The sequence below is a fragment of the Amphiura filiformis genome, chromosome 1 (genome assembly GCF_039555335.1).
Source record: "Amphiura filiformis chromosome 1, Afil_fr2py, whole genome shotgun sequence".
Taxonomy (NCBI): Eukaryota; Metazoa; Echinodermata; class Ophiuroidea; order Amphilepidida; family Amphiuridae; genus Amphiura; species Amphiura filiformis.
The window spans coordinates 14,671,780-14,693,344 of NC_092628.1; the positions used below are offsets into that span (position 1 = coordinate 14,671,780).

At 38.3% G+C, this 21,565-nt stretch overlaps 1 protein-coding gene across 1 annotated transcript; it reads left to right on the forward strand.

The window, feature by feature from the left end:
• Positions 1–319: 319 nt before the first annotated feature.
• On the forward strand, positions 320–21,065 carry LOC140156059 (angiopoietin-1 receptor-like). Its single transcript, XM_072179179.1, has 10 exons — positions 320–490; positions 2,789–3,020; positions 3,817–3,927; positions 7,081–7,268; positions 10,157–10,270; positions 10,686–10,756; positions 11,906–11,946; positions 12,994–13,090; positions 20,549–20,648; positions 20,746–21,065. Exons 1-10 carry the CDS (start codon positions 320–322, stop codon positions 20,815–20,817), a joined length of 1,197 nt encoding a protein of 398 aa, XP_072035280.1. The 3' UTR covers positions 20,818–21,065.
• Positions 21,066–21,565: the final 500 nt, after the last annotated feature.

Consider the following 21,565-nt stretch of genomic DNA (forward strand, 5'->3'; position numbering starts at 1 on the left):
CTCGCTAAACTAGTATCACCTATTCATCGCCCTTTTAGAATTACCACTTGAAGAGGTCTTTCATATCATGTGTGTTGTCCATTCCCACATTACTGAAAATGGTAACAAGTTAATAATGATTACTGAGAAATATGTAGAAAATTGGCAAGCAAATGGCTAAAATACATCACATTTGATTACCTTGTTCCCGCCTCCTTACTTATCCACATTGCACTTCTCAGATCCATGGCCTTTGCTTGCATGAGACTTTATCAACGATTTTGGTCCCCTACCATGTGTATCTATTTTTGTGTAGGGGTGCGTTTGTGAAATATTAACTATGTGTTTCAATTCACTAGCTTCTATTACAGATTCCCCATCAGGACTCAGTGCTGGAGCAGCTGCAGGTGTTTCCATAGCTGTAATTCTCATCATCATCATTGTTGTTATTGTTGTCATCTGTATCAGAAAGAGAGAGAGGAATGATGCAAATACACCTGATGAAGTGAGGGTAAGAACTTCAATTAGTTTATTATCAGCAGCAACATACTAGGTATCCCCAACATCACTTAGTGGGCAGACCAGCTCCATTATACTGGGGAACAGTTGACCAAAATTGCAGCATTCATCTTATCTTTGGCATGTTTAACACTAAACTTCACTTTGATCCTGGGCTAAAATATTGCCAAATTGTTAATAGCTAGCTTCATGTGGCACTGTCCTGGTTAAGTCATTTTTGGGGCAGATCAGTTGGAAGACTTTACAGGTAAGTTATGTAGGTATACATACACCTCTATGCATACTGAGTCTTAATGATGCACACCAGTTTTTCAGGTATTCCCTCTTCCCCTGTGGCAGATGACCCCTGATATGCCACTGTTCATCAACATTATTAAGATAAATGTAAAACTAGACAGGGCTGTGGTCTAAGACCACAAACACAGCCATAGGTGACCCCTTAATGACCTTTGACCACAAAATCTCAGAACACCCCATAGACATTGGCTAATTTCAATGCATGTGTACACGTGGCATCATTTTGCCATATTATTTGTGGCAGAATGGGCATTTTGAAGGTTTTTCGTCTCAGACCGGAAGTGACCCCTTAATGACCTTTTACCCCAAATAAAAAATACCACGTATACATTGAGTAACATCTATTTATGTGTGAATGTACTGTCTCTGTGCTATGTTTTTCTTGGCTGATAAATTTTTTTGAAGTTATTTCGTTTTATACCAGAAGTGACCCCTTTATGACCTTTGACTCCAAATAAAAAAATACCACATATACATTATGTGAACACAATTCATGTGTGAACATACAAATTACTCTCTATGTTTTTCTTGGCTGATAAAAATTTTTTTGAAGGTATTTCGTTTTATACCGGAAGTGACTCCTTAATGATCTTTGACCCCAAATCTGTGAGGATCCCATACACACTGCATAATTGAACAATGCATGAATGCAAGTAGCGTCACTGTCCTACGTAATTTGTGGGAGAAGAAGCATTTTAAAGGTATTTTGTTTTATACCGGAAATGATCTTTAACCCTAAATGTGTAATTAATACTTAAAGCCATAATGTGTGATTTGCTTCACAGCGACGCCCTCAATTTTACTCGGATTTCTACTTTTTGCATAATTATAATACCCAGTGGTGTACTAAAATACCACATAAAAGACTAGGCCTGAAGTGCTTCAATAACAGTAAACTTTAACTTTTATATTAAAACAGGCTCGACCCGGTTTTATTCAAAGTTCACCGATCGACTGCTTACTAACATCTCCCGTGGATGTCAGCTTATGTATGCACTTGTCGAGTGCGATGCTCCGTGCAGTATTACATGTTATGATCGGCGAGCGTAGTACACGCATTGTAGGCGCTGGACTGAAATCGTAATTTTATTTGTTATACCTCATTTGTTTGGCTCGAATGGGGATAATGTGATGCAAATCACACATTATTGCTTTAACTTAAAATGGAATAAGCATGGACTACCCTCTGCACCGTGTGTTTAACCCGAAACTGTAACATAAAACTAACCCTGATCCTCCTTTACATTGATACTATCCCCCGGGACTATCCCTAACCATAACCTTGAATAGAACCCATCCAAACCTTAAAGCTTAAATTACCTCAGAGTGTGGCTACATCTTCATGAGCTAAACCCTAACACCGATACAATCCCTAACCCCTAATCATAATCCTAGCCTCGGATAGACCCTATTCGGTACCGTTTTCTTGGGAAAGGGGTTATAAATATACTGTGGGTCATAGTTTTTATATACAAAAAATAGGGGGTCAAAATATTTTTATACAGGGGTTATAAATGTATCAAGGGATTGTGACTAGTCTGTCTATTCTGAAGTACAAAGTACCGACGCAGACGCACACATTGTGCCGACTTTGAAGACATGCATACCTGCAGCAGAGACGCAGCACTACGCACTGTCAACGCGCTGTATACGCGTGCATTGTCACTTTGTACTTCAGAGTGGACAAACTGTATCAAAATTGTTGTACCCAATGTGTGCATACTTTGCAGTTGCAATCAAAAGTTTCAAAATCAAAAAAGAATCTGTGCATGCAGAGGGAGAGGTCATAAAACCCAAGATAGGGGGGGTCATGCAAAAACTTCAACCCAAGATAGGGGGTCATTGTTTTGCATTCAAGAGTACTGCATGTAAAGTGTGCTGAGGCTTGTGGATCAACGTCTAGGCGTTGTGCCTAGTGCGTAGTGCATTATAAATCACTGCACTGCGCTAGTAAACCAAAAGCAAAAATGATATTAACTTTTCCATCAAACAGATTGTTCATGAAGAAACCCGATCAAACCCATCATTTGCATTTGATGTTGATGATTACGAAGACATCAATGACAAGGAGTATGAGTATGTGAAGTCATCCAAGTGGGATGTATCTTGGGGAGATTTGAATCTCTCAGGGCAGATTCTAGGCAAGGGCAATTTTGGCGAAGTACAACTCGGGAAAGTTAGGATTAAAGGTAGATGGATGAAAGCAGCTGTCAAGACGTTGAAAGGTAAATTGCCATAAATTTAGTCGGCCGTATAATAGCTGCCTTCAATGATATTTATTATCATTGTTGTATTTTATATGTTCTTACTTAATATTTCACCATGCTTCTTTTATGCATGCACATGGGATTGTAATATTTTAATAACACTTTAACAGTAATTTACAACATTTATTTTTACAGTGTATCTCATCACAATATTAGATGACAATAATAAAAGGTCACACAAGGCAGCCATTGCAAATTATGTCAATTATGTGATACAGGCGATGATTTGTACAAATCATATCTTTTGGACATGGGGTATGGTCTGATAGTACCAGGCTAAAGGCAGCAATAAAAAACAATATTGTATAACATTTTCATTAAAATGTACCCTTTAATTTTGAACCATTTACCAAAAGGAGGCAAAAACAAAGAAAATTTGCTATTTCATTTTCAGCGCATGGGTGCAATAGTCTGTTGATCATTAATGAGGTTGTCTGCTCAACGTGTTAGGAGCATGAATTACAATATCTTGGTGTTCCGTGATTCTTGATTTTGTCACAAATATAGCACCTAAGTACATTACAATCGTGTAAAAATCAGAATTTTGAAAATTGAGATCAGAATTTTGACAGGGTATTACCAATGTGCATGTACATCAGACAAGACACAAACTAAATCTTATTTATTTGGCCTTGGATTAATAGGCCCAAAATCGGTGATAACATTTTAAATTTGATTCCAACTGCATATTAAAATATTGTACATATATTAGCTAAAATAGAAAATTAAAAGTAAGACATTTTTAACATTGCAGACGGCACTCCAGATTCAGAAAAGGCCCTTTTCAAGGAAGAGTTTGCAACTATGACAAGAATTGGGCACCATCCAAATGTTGTCAATATATTAGGGTCGTGTGAATATGCAGGTATGTATAGGGAACATTATAGACATGGCAGTAATACAAAAGCATAACATAATTTTAATTTGTAGGAATATCTTCAAAGAGAAGGGTAAGTCTGTAAAATTATAATTATTTCCATAAGAGAAATTCAGTGACAAAAGGGGAAAAATTATCAGATTAGGCCAAGAAAAAATTGTTTGCTTGCCCTCCAGTGGGATTTTTGGGGTGGGTCGGTCGGTCAGAATTGGTTTTTTTAATGACTCACTACTGTATAGTCCTGTAGGCAATGAACATTGGTCATGTGGAAAGATATATACTTCACTTCAACCCTTCAATACGCAAGGTACACCATTGAAATTGATTCAATTAGAACGACTGCATACTTAGAGGCATAAGACGCCAAGTTTATTGGGAACATTGATGCATGAATGGATAGTTATAAATGTTATAATGAATTTACAGTAATGATTTTCTTCTTAAGAAAAATTTTGTTGGCCAAATTTAGCTTTGAAATGAAATTTAGACACAGAAAAGCAAAAAAAGAACATTAAAATTATAAACTCAAAACTAAAAAAATACTTTAAAGGGCCGACCCTGATTTTGGCCAATTTTGGGTCGGTCGGTGGAGGGCAAGCAAACAAATTTTGTTTAGCCTTATTTACAGCCGTTAGTGCCCATAAGAAAAGGGAATACAGACAAGCTTAGTCAAGAAACCAAAGATCTACTAAGCAGAAGGAGGGACATGGCAGCACAAGAAAAACACAATACACCAGAATATAGAGAACTATAGAATCAGCAAGAAAGAAGATGAAAACTGACATTCGCAATTTCAATACAGAGCACGTCAGAAGAGAAATAGAAAATAACAGGAGTGTAAAAAAGGCCAAAAGAAGCTTAGTCATAGGGAAAAATCAAATCATTCAAATGAAGGAAGAAGATGGTACCATCATCAATGACAGATAGAATAATCAAAAGAGCAGAAGAATTTTACCAAGACTTATATGACAGCAAAACCCCAGTACCTGATGTAAATCTGGTCCCAGAACATGAGGAAGATATCCTTGATGTGGGAGCAGATGAGGTGGAAGCAGCTTTGAAGTCAATGAATAATGGAAAATCTCCAGGGCCAGATGATATCGTGGCAGAAATGCTAAAGTGTGGAGGAGACACAGTCATCCAAGCATTGGCAAAACTCTTTATGAAATGTCTAAGAACCAACACCATACCATCAAGTTGGAAGAGCGCTAATGTTATTATCCTGCACAAAAAAGGCGATACAAATTTAAAGATCTTAAAAACTACCGGCCAATTAGCCTTCTCTCGCACACATATAAACTCTTTACCAAAGTGATCACAAACAGATTGACCACTCAACTGGACGAAAATCAACCTGCAGAACAAGCTGGATTCAGGAGCAATTTCTCCACAATTGACCACTTACAGGCAGTGAATCAACTTGTTGAAAAGTCTAGGGAATACCAGCTGCCCTTATGCCTTGCTTTTGTGGATTATGAAAAAGCTTTTGATTCGGTGGAAACAAATGCAGTCATTCAAGCACTCAAAAACCAAGGCATAAACAAAATCTACATAAAGACCATACAGGAAATATATACCAATGCCACAGCTACACTAACACTTCATAAGGACAGTGAACCAATTTTCATCAGAAGGGGAGTTCGTCAGGGAGATACCATGTCACCCAAGCTGTTTGTAGCAACCCTAGAAGAAATCTTCAAAAGATTGAACTGGGCTGATAAAGGCATCAATGTAAATGGAAAGAAATTAAACCATCTATAAAGGTTTGCAGATGACATTGCAATCATATCTGGAGATGCAGCCGAGTTGGAAGAAATGTTAACTGATTTGAGCAATGAGAGTAGGAAAGTGGGGCTAAAAATGAACATGTCAAAAACAAAGGTCATGTTCAACATGTATGCAGATAATAAGGAAATCAAAATTGGAAATGAAACACTGGAACATGTATCCAAATACACTTACCTAGGACAAGAGATTTGGTCAGATGGGAATCAGCCGCAGGAAATAAAGAGAAAAACGCAAGCAGGATGGGCAGCTTTCAGCAGACACAAAGATATACTAACAGACAAACACATGCCAAATTGTCTGAAAAGGAAACTTTTCAATCAATGCATCTTACCTGCCATAACATATGGAAGTGAAACTTGGACATTAAACAAAGATATGGAAAGGAAACTTCAGACTACACAACGAAGTATGGAAAGGATGATGCTGGGGTATACAAGGAGAGACCGGAAAAAGAACAGCTGGATTAGGGAACAAACAAGAGTAAAGGATGTGTTAACAACAGTAAAAAGAATTAAATGGAGGTGGGCTGGACATCTGAGTAGGATAACAGATGAAAGATGGAGTCAGCTCACAACAGAGTGGCAACCGTTGTATGTAGTAAGGAAAAGAGGAAGACCTCGAGCTAGATGGAGAGACGAGCTGGTCAGCTACCTGGGAACAACAGCCTGGACAGGAGTGGGATGACATGGGCTGATGATGATGATGATGAGTGCCTAATGATAGCCATCGACAAGTTAGGCTTATTTTTGCCACTGCATATGTATGGTATTTGACAAAATTTAATTTGTAAGTGTCACAATGTGTGGACCAAAATGACATGTTGAAAATGTATTGACCAAAAACAGAGCAATTAAATACAAAATCTTGATTTCATGTGCCCTGCTATAAATTTGGCATGCCATAGCAGCTAAATAGCTGATCATGATGAATTATAGGCCTACACTATCATCATACTAGCATCATACTAGCTGTGGGACAGTTTCATATTATTTGCTACATATCATATACCTTGTTATAATCGGGAGGCAAATAATTTGAATCATTCTGCTTCAGTGCGTGCACAGGTTAGGTTTTCAAAAGTCCGGGGGCAGGGGTCTCAAATCCCCCGACTGTTCTAAAATTTTTGGCTCGCTTCACTCACCGTAATAAATAATTCCCTAATTTTCCCTTGACTGGGTCAATTTCCCCTGAATTTTTAACAAAAGTAGGGGCACATGCACCTAGCCCCCCCCCTTTGTGCACACCTCAGCTAGCAGGTAGCAAAGCAGACACTGCATTTGACATGGGAGGGCAGATCTTCCCAAATCAAGGCTTTCTTGTTTCATTGTTCTTATTTTGTATACATTTACCCAGGGTCACTCTATGTTATTCTGGAGTATGTTCCTCATGGAAATCTCCGTAAGTTCCTTCGGAAGAGCCGCCTGGAAATGCCAGCAGGAGGTGAAAAGCCTGGAAGAGTGGTGTCCAATTTGAATCCTGATCAATTACTGAAATTTGCAGTTGGTGTTGCAGAAGCCATGAAGCACATCTCAGCTACTGGGGTAATTTAAGATATATAACTAGTACAAGTTTTTATCTTTCCATAGAGTGGCCAGCACACATACATGTTTTTAAAAAACATGTGCACTCTGCCAGATTGGAATTGGCAGCCTTTGGATCTTTTGACTGACTTTTTGACCACTAAGCTAGGTACTGAGAGAACATCGAAGCTCTAGATTAAATCTATCAGCTTGCGGTTTGATCGTTACTCATCTCGTATTTTGTAAATTAAATGGACCACTTTTTGTTTCAGGCAATAATTGGTTTGCATATTAAAGATATAGATTTACCCCTTTTAAAGTAGACTTTTGGATCTGTTTAGAACAAGGGACCTTTTGGCAGATGGTGGGGGGTGCATCACACCCCAGAGCTTCAGCCTGTCATTAATATAATAATAATAATGATAATTTTTATTGCGCACATCTCCACCAAATTAATGGCGCGATACAGAGAATTTCTTACACTACAAAATAAAAAAATAACTTACAATACAACTTAATCTACTTATAAACAACAATCAATAGGTGAACAAATAATATGGTAATGCACATCAAGATAAATGCTTCTTTCTTTTAGAGTTTTTAATGAACTTTTAAACTGCTAAAGATGTACTTGATTTGACGTGGGTTGGTAGAGTATTCCAGAGACGTGGTGAAGCAATTGAAAAAGCCCAGCCCCGGAATGTTTTGAACGGGGTTCACAGAGAAGTGATTATGGTTGGAGAAGACATTTGATGTATTCAGGTGCCAGATCATTTAGTGACTTAAAAACATTAAGCAACAGTTTGTACACTATTCTGTAACCAACCGGCAGCCAATGTAACTCTCTTAAAACTGGATCATGAGACCTCTTTCTATACTGCGCCAATAAAGTATCCTTACATTTGGAAAAATAATCACAATTTCAAAACTGAACCATATTGGGGTAAATTTGTTTTTTTAATAGATGCACTATTTAATCTTGCACATTATGACACCACATTGAATCCAATGTTACTTCAAGAAGCAAAGTTACAAGCATTTGATTAGACGAAGGTCCCGTTTTAAAAGTGACAAACTGGCCTATTCAAAACTCCACAGACTAGACATCTGGTTTGAGAGTGGTGAATGGCTAATTTATGCGTTTGGCTTTAATTTAAAACAAAAGGAACAAAAGAAAACTGAAACAAAAGAACTGACAAGTAAAATGAAAGTTATGTAAAGTACAGAGAAGTAAAACTGAAATAAAAACTGCTTTAAATAACGCTTCATTGACGAAACTGTGTTGTCTCTTTGTTACGCTTGTTGGAATCTTTTTGCGCCTTGTATAGACCAGTTTGTCACTTTTAAAACTGAACCTTTGTCTATTCAATTGCTTGTAACTTTACTTCTTGTGGTCACATTGGATTCAATGTGGTGTCATAATGTGCAGAATTAGGTAATGCATCTACTAAAAAAAGAAATTTACCCCAATATTGTTCAGTTTTGAAATTATGATTATTTTTCCAAGTGTAAGGATACTTTATTGGCGCAGTAGTTAAAGTGACCAAGCGTGTGCAAGACGTGCAATCTGATCTTGTGGAAGGCCAATCAAGAGGGAGTTGCCCATATCAAGCCGGGAGGTTACAAAACTGTGAACAATTTGTTCAGTAGCATGAGGACTTAAGTACTCCAACCAGTAGGAAAGCCCGGGGGGGGCACTTCAATATGAAATGGATATAGGTGTAGGGCTGGCACTTTCGCACTAAGGGGCATTCGGTGAGAGCAAAACGTAAAAAATATGGGGTCATTGGGTGAGAGCATGATTTTTGGCATTCGGTGAGAGCAAAATGTAAAAAATATGGGGTCATTGGGTGAGAACATGATCTTTTTTCAAATGGAATCTTTGGATGAGAGCCGAACAGCGCCGCAAAAACCTCAAAAATCGAATTTCTAGTTCTAAATGGCTTCAAATTTCATTGTTTTTTCAAAATAAGTAACAAAATCAGTGATAAATGAAAGTTGCTGTTCAAATTGAACTTGTAAGGGTCTTTGGGTGACAGATCAAATGGAAAAATATGGGGTCTTCGGGTGACAGAGCATGTGTTCGTAAAAAATATGGGGTCTTTGGGTGACAGCGATGCTGAAAAAGGGGTCTTAACAGCCCTACATACGCGTCACCTCCAAAGTTGAGTGCCCCCCCCGGTAGGAAAGCCAAGTTTACAGATGAAATTTTACCTCTTGTAATAGTGGACTTTTGGATTTGTTTAGATGGTGGACCTTTTGATATATAGATTGGGGAGGGCTATTGTGCCTGTCTTCAATATCTGTACCGCCCCAGTAAAGAACCCCAAGTTCCAAAAAGTTTTTGTGATGTTGATTTTATTAAGTAGGTAATGGGGGCTACACATTCTGCACAATAAACATCCCGGCAAACACAAAACATTTTACAGAAAACGTTTAAATATCAGGTTATATAAAGGATATAAAAACGTTTTAATAACATTCAAAAAACAATTTTGAAAACTTGCTGCGAAACATTCTACACAAAATGTTATTTAAGTGTTGACAAAATATTTTTCAAAAATGTTTGCCCAAAATGTTTTACAATAACATTTTAAAGACGTTTTCATGACCATTTATATAACCCGACAGTAATGATTTGAATAAACGTTTTAAGAACATTTTTGTGTTTGCTGGGATTATTATTATGAACCCAATAGGAAAGATTGCTTGCTGAATATAACACATTGGAAGGAAGGAACAGTTTACCAACCCAAAGTGTTACAATTAAACTAGACAACATATCAACAAAATCCCAGTTGGCCCACAACCAGCTACAACCTAACTAGAAAAAAAGCAAAGGAATGTGTCGGTAATGGATTCATAACCTTCCATGTACTATTATCCTTTTGGGTTTTCTGTTCTCCTAGATAATACATCGTGATCTAGCAGCAAGGAATATTCTGGTAGGGAAAGGTCTTACATCAAAAGTTGCTGATTTTGGAATGTCTCGGGAAGAGAACATCTATGTCCAAGCTTCATCGGTATGTAGACCCATTATGAGTTATTTACTTATTTACACTCAAAATGCTCAGGTATGTATTGAACATATGACTTTGGTGTACATTGAAATTATTGAGTAATCCGATTTGTAGTAAAGGTTCTGAAATAATTCTTGATGATGTACCTGCAATTTTTCATGTTTTGCATGACCAATTTATTGAAGTATGGCTACAGGTTTAGCCAATGGGCTAGACCTACTAAAAGGTACAAAAGTGAAAAATATAATTTGACAATGAATTAACATTACAGAAAGCAATTGTTTTCAATATAACTCATTATTTACCTTTGTTTTCATAATAAGTCTAGTGATTAAGGCTATTATCATAGCCACCCAATGTCACTAGAGCAACGTAATATGCAAATTTACAAATAATATTCATTGCTTTATCTTTTAAGCAACGAGTCCCAACCAGATGGCTCTCTATTGAGTCCCTGACAGAGAAGATGTACACAACCAAAAGTGATGTGTAAGTTACCATGGAATCATGTCAGTTGATTTGGCCATGTCAGACTTATTTTGTTACTTCTTGAGGCAGTATGTGACTTCAGCTTAATTTCATGTGTATATGGTATTTATAGTAAGCAGATATACCAAAAATTCAGCTTTATTGTAAAGAATATCATATGACTAAGGTTTATCATGTGAATGATAGTTTCAGAGGGTCATAGAAGAATGGAATAGTTAACCATTTGTTGAGCAATCTGAGAATATGTAAGGTCAAGGTTTATTCAGAGGCCAAAATTCATGTTTAAAACTATACATAAACATTTCTCCAGTCATGAAAGTTCGGAAAATGTATAGTTTGACATATCTATGACATACCATAAAAGGGGTAATTTGACTTGTCTTGTTTGTCATGTAATGGCCTTTTAAGTACAGAATAGTTTGCGCTATCTGAGACATTTTCTTACACATCAAAATAGATCACCATCAGCAATATATAGGGCTCAATAAGTATATATCATTAAGGTCTCCTAATGACAAGGTCTTAAGGCAACACCCCTGCTTCCTCTTCTCCCTTTGTCAGTGGAACTATTTTTTTATAAATTTATATATGTGACCATCCATCTCAAACCACTTGTAAAGTTGGCAAATTGTATTTCGAGTTGTATACATATGTCCCTAATATTTGTCCGACATGTTTCTCATTTTAGTCCAGTCAAACACCAATCTTTAATCCTATTGTTGAAGAGGATAATAAGCTTATACTTATGTATAGCATTAGTAAAAAGCTTAAGTCTTTGTTTGCTTTGGCTAAATCCTGTTCAAGTGTGGGTTAACCAACAATTAACAATGAGAGGACATTCCTGAACCTCGTTCAGTTGGGGATGATTTGAAGTGACCGCCAATTATGACCATTTGATATTTATTTCCAGCAATGTGGAAAAAAAAAAGAAATAATGTAGTGCCAAAATAATGTACCCTTTTACTGAAGGAGCAAAGTTTAACAAGTTATAACTCCGCTTCTGGATATCGTTTGAAGTCAAATGATATATCATTGCAAAGCTTATGATATATATTTTCTAAACACGGAAGAAAACAAATTTGACCTGGACAGTCACATATGTTGAAAATTAAATTGTAATTTTTGTTCATGTATTGTGTTTTATTTTAGATGGTCGTTTGGAATTCTGTTGTGGGAAATTGCCACCCTGGGTGTGTATTTCTGCAATTAGCAATACAATGTATAATTTTTGCAATGTAAAAATAGTGCCAGTTAAGAAATAATGGTGTTCCTATGTTACTTATGTTGATATTTAAGTAAAGCTTCAAAACATCATGGTAACTGTCAATAATACCCATTATTTTTGTTTTTTAATGCCATAAATTGTAAAAGGTTGTAAATTGCTTTATAAACCCTGTCACTGAAATAATATCTACAACCAAATATCAGTACAGGAATTATATATTACATCTAAGCATGAAGGTAGTACCTTCATGATCTAAAGGAGAAGGTGATATAGTGGGCAATAACAAAAAGTTACATATCCTTGTTTGTTATTATCTCAAATAATGTAAATGCCCCATGTTAAATGCTTAGACTGTTTGATAGATTAATGAATACTTGTTGTATGACAGCATAATACTTTATCATTCAGTAGACATGAATAACGACATTTCATTGGCAAATAATATAATTTCGTATTGTTCAGGGTTCATAAATTACCGTAAAATATATAGCCGTATTATTCAGCTCTTAATCAGTACCGGCAATTAACGGGCCTGCATACTCGCGTTGTATTGTACACTGTGCTGATCGCGTATGCGGTAGAGACTGCAATTACGCGCTACCTCGCGTCGCGTGCTAAGTTGCGTTGGCAATGGCGCGCTGTATTACATGGCCTGGCGGTAGTTGCATGACAGAAAACTGTAAAGCATGCATGGAAGAGTTTGGAGTAGTCCTATAACTTGATCATTTTATGATTGTGGTATTATTTATTTATTTATTTATTTATTTATTTATTTATTTATTTATTTATTTATTTATTTATTTTTATTTGTGTTAAATTCATGTCCACTGAATGATAAATTTGTTACCCCCTGTCTGTTCACATGCAATACGAAAAGTATCACTGGTTTGAGGTCGTGATACGACCTCAAACCAGTGATATTTTTCGTATTGCATGAACAAACAGGGGATAACTAATAATGTCTTCTTTCATGGGAATATTTGTATGTGGAATATATAACATTTTCTATCAGGTGGAACACCATACTCGGATATGGAAACTAAGTACCTGGCCTATCATTTAACAGAAGGATACCGTATGCCAAAACCTGACAACTGTGAACAGGAAATGTAAGTCTATTTAATTGATTGCATTTTAAACAGTGACATGCACAAAGGGGACTAGGTGATCCCCCCCACACACACCCCCACACCCACACATCCCCACACTTTTGTTTTGTCTGCCATTAATGAGAATCCTTCCCAATATGCTATCTGCAGCAGATAGCAGTAAACAATAATAAAACTTGTTCAGTTTTATTTCAAGAGTTCAATCAGAAATATAACTAGATGCCACAGTAATGTGTTTTACCAAACACGAATATCTATGCCCGTGACCACACCTAACCCCCTTCCCCTATTCAGAAACGAAAACTTGGTGAGCACCATGTGAAAGCACTTGTTTTAAGCTTTCATTTGATATACATGTAATGCTCATATAACACTGGACTGGCCCACACTCTCTCTTATACCCTACCAAGCCTTCACGCTCTTTTATACCCACATCAGACCATCACTCTCTCTGAAACACCACAAGACTGGACCACACTCTCTCTAAAATCCCTCCAGACCCTCACTCTCTCTAATACCCCACCAGACCCTCACTCTCTCTTATACTACATCCACACTCCATCAGACACTCACTCGCTCTAAAACATCACCAGACTGACCCATACTCTCTCTAATACCCCACCAAGCCTTCACTCTCGCTTATACTCCATCAGACACTCACTCGCTCTAAAACATCACCAGACTGACCCATAGTCTCTCTAATACCCCACCAAGCATGCACTCTCTCTTATACTCCACTATACACACACACTCTCTCTAAAACACCACCAGACTGGCACGCACTCTCTCTAATACCCTACCAAGCCTTCACTACCAAGCCCCATCAGACCCTCACTCTCTCTTATACTCCACCAGACCATCACTCTCTCTGAAACACCACAAGACTGGACCACACTCTCTCTAAAACCCCTCCAGACCCTCACTCTCTCTAATACCCCACCAGACCCTCACTCTCTCTTATACTCCATCCACACTCCATCAGACACTCACTCGCTCTAAAACATCACCAGACTGACCCATACTCTCTCTAATACCCCACCAAGCATTCACTCTCTCTTATACCCCATCAGACCCCACTCTCTCTAAAACACTACCAGACTGGACCACACTCTCTCTAATACCCCACCCCTTAACCAACCACACCCCTTGTCCCATCATGACAACCTTTGAGGTGGTCCAAGGAACCAAAATCAAAATGCCTACACATTCCCTTTTAAGGGAGTTTTTGTCAAGTGATCAGTTTCCTTGACGTACGATATCATTGCAAACACAGGTAGCTAACAAAATCTACCTATTGCGCTACATCGTGTTAATAGGTTGTACGTATTTTGCTTTTTAAAGCCTTTGAACTTTGACCTCTGGGGTTGCGGCTACCACAGAATACATCTCGGGTCATGGGTCATCATTGTACCAAGTGTGAACACTGAGGGCGCTGTAGTGCTTGAGCTAGGGCTGTTTGAAATTTTACACATATTGCTCCTTGTAGCCCATGACCCTTGCCCTCTGGGGTCGATGTTACCTCAAAAAATATCCAAGGGTCATGGTCCATCATTGTATCAAGTATGAACCCTGAGGGCGCTATAGTTCTTCAGCTAAAGCTGTTTTAAACGTTTACGCATATTGCTTCATGTAGCCTATGACCTTTGACCTCTGGGGTCGTGGCTACCATAGGTTACTTCTAGGGGTCATGGGCCATCATTGTACCAAGTATAAACCCTGAGAACGCTGTAGTTTTTGAGCTAGAGCTGTTTGAAATTTTTCACATATTGGCCCCTGTAGCCCGTGACCTTTGACCTCTGGGGTCGGGACTACCCTACGAAATTTCCTGGGGTCATGGGCCATCACTATACCAAGTATGGGCCCCGAGGCTACTTTAGTTCTTGAGCTAGAGGAGTGCAAAGGTGTGGTCTTAAGAAGGAGAAGGAGAAGGCGAAGAAGTCGAAGACTAAACACAACAAATACAATATCTATGCCCCGTTGCACGGGCATAGATAAAAACAAGCAGCAGCGATTTCAAGTCAACAAAATCCAAGAAAGCCCTAAACGAACCGGAAATACAGCGTGCAGACTCACCAAAAACGTGTTCTTCTCTGCTTCTTTTATTTGTTACCCCCATGAGTCAAGATGTTTGACATCGTAGCTGGTGTTCTACAAGGAGATACCCTTGCCCCGTATCTGTTTGTAATAGTGCTTGACTATGCCTTGAGAATGGCTATAGATGGCAAGGAGGAAGCACTAGGATTCCAGCTAGAAAGGAGAAAGAGCAGAAGAGTTGGGCCAGAAGTGGTAACAGACCTAGACTTCGCTGATGACATCGTCCTACTGTCAGAAGAAATCAAACAAGCTCAGGAACTGCTACAAAGGGTAGAAGCATCAGTCGGAAGAGTCGGCTTAAAGATAAATACCAACAAGACAAAGTTCAAGTCCTTTAACCAAGATCAGCACATCAGCACAAATAGGCCTAATGGTACAAAGCTAGATGAGGTGAAAGACTTCAAATATCTCGGAGCATGGATGGCTAGCACAGAGCATGATGTCAAAACACGCAAGGCGGCCGCTTGGAGAGCATGCAACAGCCTAAGCAAGATCTGGAAGTCTGCTCTGCCAAAGAATTTCAAACTGCGGGTCTTCAGTGCAACAGTGAAGTCTGTGTTAACATATGGTTGTGAAGCCTGGACCATAACTCCCAAGCTATCTAAAGAGCTGGATGGCTGTTACACCCGTATGCTTAGGGCAGTGTACAACATCCATTGGAGGCACATAAGCAACAAAGAGCTGTATGGAGACCTCCCAAGGCTCTCAGAGAAGATCAGAGAAAGGAGAACATGCTTCGCTGGCCACTGCTTTAGGAGCAAGTGTGAACCTGTCGCCAACCTGATAAACTGGGCACCCAAACATGGAACAAGAAACCCTGGTAGACCACCCCTTACATATGTAGATGTACTCAAGCAAGACACAGGAATGGAAGCATCTGACTTGGGAACGGCGATGCAGGACAGGAGGGTATGGAGAGCTGTCGTAGTTCGGGAAAACCACACGAAGCAAGCAAGCAAGCAAGCAAGCATGAGTCAAGAAGCTCTAAAACCATTTTCAGTGTACAATATTTAATTTTTATTATGTTCCTTTAGTGCAATAAGTTCAACAATGAAAAATAAGAGAAATATAAAAAATAATTTAAAAAAGCATCTGAAAACAAAAGTGTTATTGTGTTCAACTTTCGTTGAGTGATATTTTGATGGTTAGCCCCTCGTGACACCCATGTCATCTTGCGCTCATAAGTTCAGTTGCTTTTAAGATACGGAATTGAAACTTTGCAAACAGTTACAAGAAGGATGAATAAATAATATATGAAAAAATGACATTATTTTTCTTGTACCATCACAAAATGCAGTTCATTTTCTACATGTAACCTTTTTATGGGACACCTTGTATATATAGCATCACTGTAGATAGCAGTAAAACAAAATGGACCATTGGTTGAACCCCCGAGTTGTTTTAAATTAAGTTATTTAAATTTAAGTTGATGAAAATTCAACCTCCCCTAAAACCAACCCCCCAAAAAGAATATATCACTTAACCCCCCTGATGGTGTAAAATAGAAAATTGGTCCAGTAAATATCACCTTAATTTTTTTGGGAAATAGTGTAAAATTGAACATTCGAGGGTGATGAGAGCCAGAAAGCCTCAACTCACAATCACCGGCTCTAGAGAAGATACAGTTCATTAACAATGACAAAATTCAAAAGTAAACAAAAGACATTGTGGAGGAAATATTGATTTTGAAGACCAAAGCATGGAGCCAACTTTATGCTCATTTTGTGAGAGCTGGCCATAGTGAGTTACGGCTTTCTGGTTCTGAACCCTCGAATTGACCTGTCAAACACAAAATTTCACCTTAATTTTGGGCCACAATAGTGTATAATTAAAAAACATTTTGCACTTTGCATGCAATTATGACAGTAACACGCGGCCAAAATGATACTAACCACCAATATTTTTGTCTTTACCCCCTCAAACAAATGACCCAGCTATGCCACTGAACATGTAGAATACTTGGACCCCCCCACCCTTTTTTGTTAGGAATGCTGTATCCCCTCCCACCCCTCCCTAAAACAGGTGTGAAATGTTGAAAATTCCAGCTCGAAAGATCAACTTTGACCGATATTTTGTACGTTTTTTGCAAACATCAGACTCTTTGACATGTTTAAAGCCTTAATGTACGATTTCCGTCAAATTTTAATTTTGTTATTCTTTATTCAAAATGTTGAAATAATATTAGTAATAACTGCCGGGAAGGGTTGCTGTCCATTTTAAGCTGATATAACAAGGTAAAGTGAAAGAAATCCCACTGGTTATTTTGGCCATTTAGCATGCAGTTCTACGGGATATAGAAATATAAAAAAATATTATGACTTTATGTCGAACTTTGCTCTGTTGACCTACAAAGACAATAAATTTGGCAGATTCCATTTAGGTGCAAGTTGGGACATGTGTAAACATTACAAATATTTAAAAAAAATAGGTTTGAAAAAAATTAACCAATTTCATATTATAAGATCGTACATTATGGCTTTAACTAAAGGATTTCATATCAGCAAACTTTTAGTTTCCCTAATGCATTTTTCCAGTGACTTACTTTGAACCAGCTGCCACCATTCAGTATTCATTCATTTCTGATTATCTATCGACCACCACCTTCGAAAGTAAATAAACTTACACCGAACATGTTTTTCAACGATTTTTCTTCGCTCTTGGAGTTGACAATGACAATTGAGCCGTCAAGGGTAGTGATGGTTGGTGATATGAATTTTCATTTCGACATCAGTGATGACAGAAATGCAAACATCATGAAAGACTTGCTCGACTCTGCTGATTTTGAACAGCTTGTCACAGAGCCGACACACTGTGATGGGCATACACTTGACGTTATTATCACCAGGAAAGCGGAAGACATGGTTTCCAACATCTGCAACATTGAGGTAGTTCGTGATGTACCCCCTCGTCATTACGCAGTCAAGTGTGATATTGACATTTCACGTCCGCGATCGGTGAAGCAAGTTGTGAAATTTCGTGAATTAAGGAAGATAGACATTTTGAAGTTTCAGGATGATATCCGAAACTCTCCTCTGTCTGCAGATCCAGCTGATGATCTTTCCAGTCTTGTTTCAAATTATGAAAAGACGTTTGGAGATTTGTTGGATAAACATGCGCCATTGAAATCGAAGTCAATGGTACTACGACCTAACGCACCGTGGTATGACGAGAATCTTCGCTCCGCAAAGCAAGAAAAACGTCGTCATGAACGCAGATGGTTGAAAACCAAACTAGAATGTGATCGTGAAGTATTTATTGAGAGCTGCAAAGCTTACACCCGACAACTAGAACAAGCGAAGCGTGATCACCATCGTAACAAGATCTCCGAATGTGATGATCGGCAATTATTTCGACTTGTCAACGACATGACGCGTCCTACTTCTGCGCCAATTTTACCACCACATGATGACGCAAAAAGCTGGCCAACAAATTTGGAACATTCTTCCAAAACAAGATCAAGAATCTCAGGAGTGCACTTGACAACTCGGACTCGCTCAACATTTCTGCTGAAATACGCGACCAATGTGTTAGTGAGTTCACCGCATTTAGAGCTGTAACTGAGGAGGATGTTGGTAGCATCATATCAAGCTCGGTAATCAAATCGTGTCCTTTGGACCCGATCCCATCATCGCTGCTGAAAGACTGCTTGGAGTCTCTTCTCCCAAGTATCACTCGCGTGGTCAATATGTCTCTTATTTCAGGCGAAATGCCACAAGAACTCAAAGTCGCGAGAGTTGTTCCACTGCTCAAGAAATCCGGTCTTGCTTCAGAAGAACTAAATAATTATAGACCTATATCAAATCTTAAATTCATATTCAAGACAATTGAAAAAGTTGCTGCTTCTCAGTTGAATTCATATCTTGATGAAAACAATTTGCATGCTCCAATGCAGTCAGCATACCGCAAACATCACAGCACTGAAACGGCTCTATTGCGCGTTCAGAATGACCTGCTTTGTGCAGTTGATCAGCGTCAGGAAGCCGCTCTCATTTTACTTGATTTTTCGGCTGCGTTCGATTTGATTGACCATGACATCCTGCTGCAGCGACTGCGTCAACGCTATGGTATTAAAGGCACTGCGTTGAAATATATGTCATCCCATCTGAAGGGCCGTTCTCAGTGCATTGATGTTTGTGGTGTCACCTCTGATGAATTCTTTCTTCATGAGGGCGTACCTCAGGGATCCGTATTGGGTCCACTCATATTTACCATGTATACTGCCCCACTAGGTGACATCATTTCATCCTATGGGTTGAGTCATATGATTTATGCTGATGACACACAGTTGTATATAGTTCTTGATCCATCCAAGCGTAGTGAGAGTATTGATATAATTGAACGGAGTGTTTCAGATATTAAGGCATGGGCAGTTACCAATAAGCTAATGCTGAATGATACAAAAACTGAGGTTATTCATCTGTCATCTCAATTTGTCAAGACCCTGCCACTACCACCACTTACCATTGGTAATGCAGCTATAGATCCATCGACCTCAGCCCGAGATCTTGGTGTTGTGATTGATAGTGCACTTAACATGAAAGAGCATGTAAAAGCTTTAACAAGATCAGCCTCTTTTGCTATCTACAAGATTGGTAAGATCTGCAAGTATCTTGATGGTAAATCAACTGAGCGCCTTGTACACGCATTTGTCACGTCGAGACTAGACTGCTGCAACAGTCTTCTGTTTGGCCTGCCAAAACATGAGATCGCCAAATTGCAGCGCATCCAGAATTCTGCTGCACGTCTGGTCTCTCGTGCAAAATATCGTGACCACATGAAGCCAGTTTTACACGATCTCCACTGGCTTCCGATTGAGCAGCGTATCGTGTACAAGGTGCTCCTGATTACTTTCAAGACCTTGCATGATCTAGCCCCATTGTATTTAAAAGAATTGGTTAATACATATCAACCCACCCGTTCACTACGTTCTACTACACAAAACTTGTTGAGTGTCCCAAAGTGCAATACAAAGTTTTATGGTGAGAGAGCTTTTTGTAATGCAGCTCCAGTCTTGTGGAACAACTTGCCTATACAACTCAGATCTGCAGATTCCATCAATCATTTCAAGAGTATTTTAAAAACTCACCTTTTACCAATGCATTTAGTGATGTTTCTTAAACATTTAAATTTGTTTACCTTTTAACCTAGTCTCATCTCAGCTGGTTCTGAGTTTTATCTGGGTATCACTTGCATATTTTTGATATAGTTGAAATGTATTTGTGCAATTAATCTTTTTGGTGTTTTTAATATATTGTAAAGCGCATTGAGATTTTGTATGTAATGGGCTATATAAGAAATAAATATTATTATTATTATTATTATTATGTGGCATACATATTTTTTAATTTTGCTCTCTTTTTCAAGGTATGATCTAATGTTGAAATGCTGGCAAGAGAACCCAGATGATAGACCATCATTTCAGCAAATCCTTGACATACTTCTGCATATGACATCACAAGAAAAGGTATGCAAAATATGCATAGAAAAAACAATAAATACATTTGAAAAACATGTGATTACACTTTGATACAAATTTGTCCATTATTTTGTTTATGTTATAGATCTACATGTCAACACAATGCTATGAGAACTTCAAGTATGCCGCCATAAGCCTTGACAAAGATGACAGATAAATGTACACACTTAACCACAGCACCAGTAAGATGGCTGTGCACATGAACTGTTAGGCACTCCAAATCTTAACTCCACCTCCACATTATATCATAGAACTCACCAAACCCAACCTCCACAAAAATGACAGATAAAGGTACCAGTAAGATGTGTACATAAACAGTTCTACTTTGGTTCACCAGAAGTTTGGTAGTGACGTCAATGCTTTTTCACGGTTGGTCCACAAGCATGCTGACAAATCACCCCGGCAAATCGCCTGTGTAGCAAGCATGCATGTATGCTCTGCGTGATAAACTTTACACATACAATTTGATACTTTGACCAGTGTGTGCACCTACATCACTACTGAACTTGAGGTAACCAAAGTATAGGGACTCCAAAATTAAACTCCTATTATATCACAGAACTCACCAAACTAAACCTCAACAAAGATTACAGTAAGATTGTTATACACATAAACAATTGGTCACTCCAAAACTTAGGTTCATGTTATATTGTCGAACTTGCCAAACTTTACTCTGAATCCTAAGGTCTCATTTGTTTTATCTTGAGTAAGTAACCACCGCATTTATACCATTTTTCACCCTGATGTGGCAGTGACGTCAGTGCACATCCCTAGCAGAAATTCTATACAGCAAGAAGTGTATCGAAAGTGTATCAAAGTGTATTAAAACTGTATCAAACGGCAATTTGATACAGTTTTGATATACAAAGGGTGTATTGAAAATGTATCAACTGAAAATATAGGGT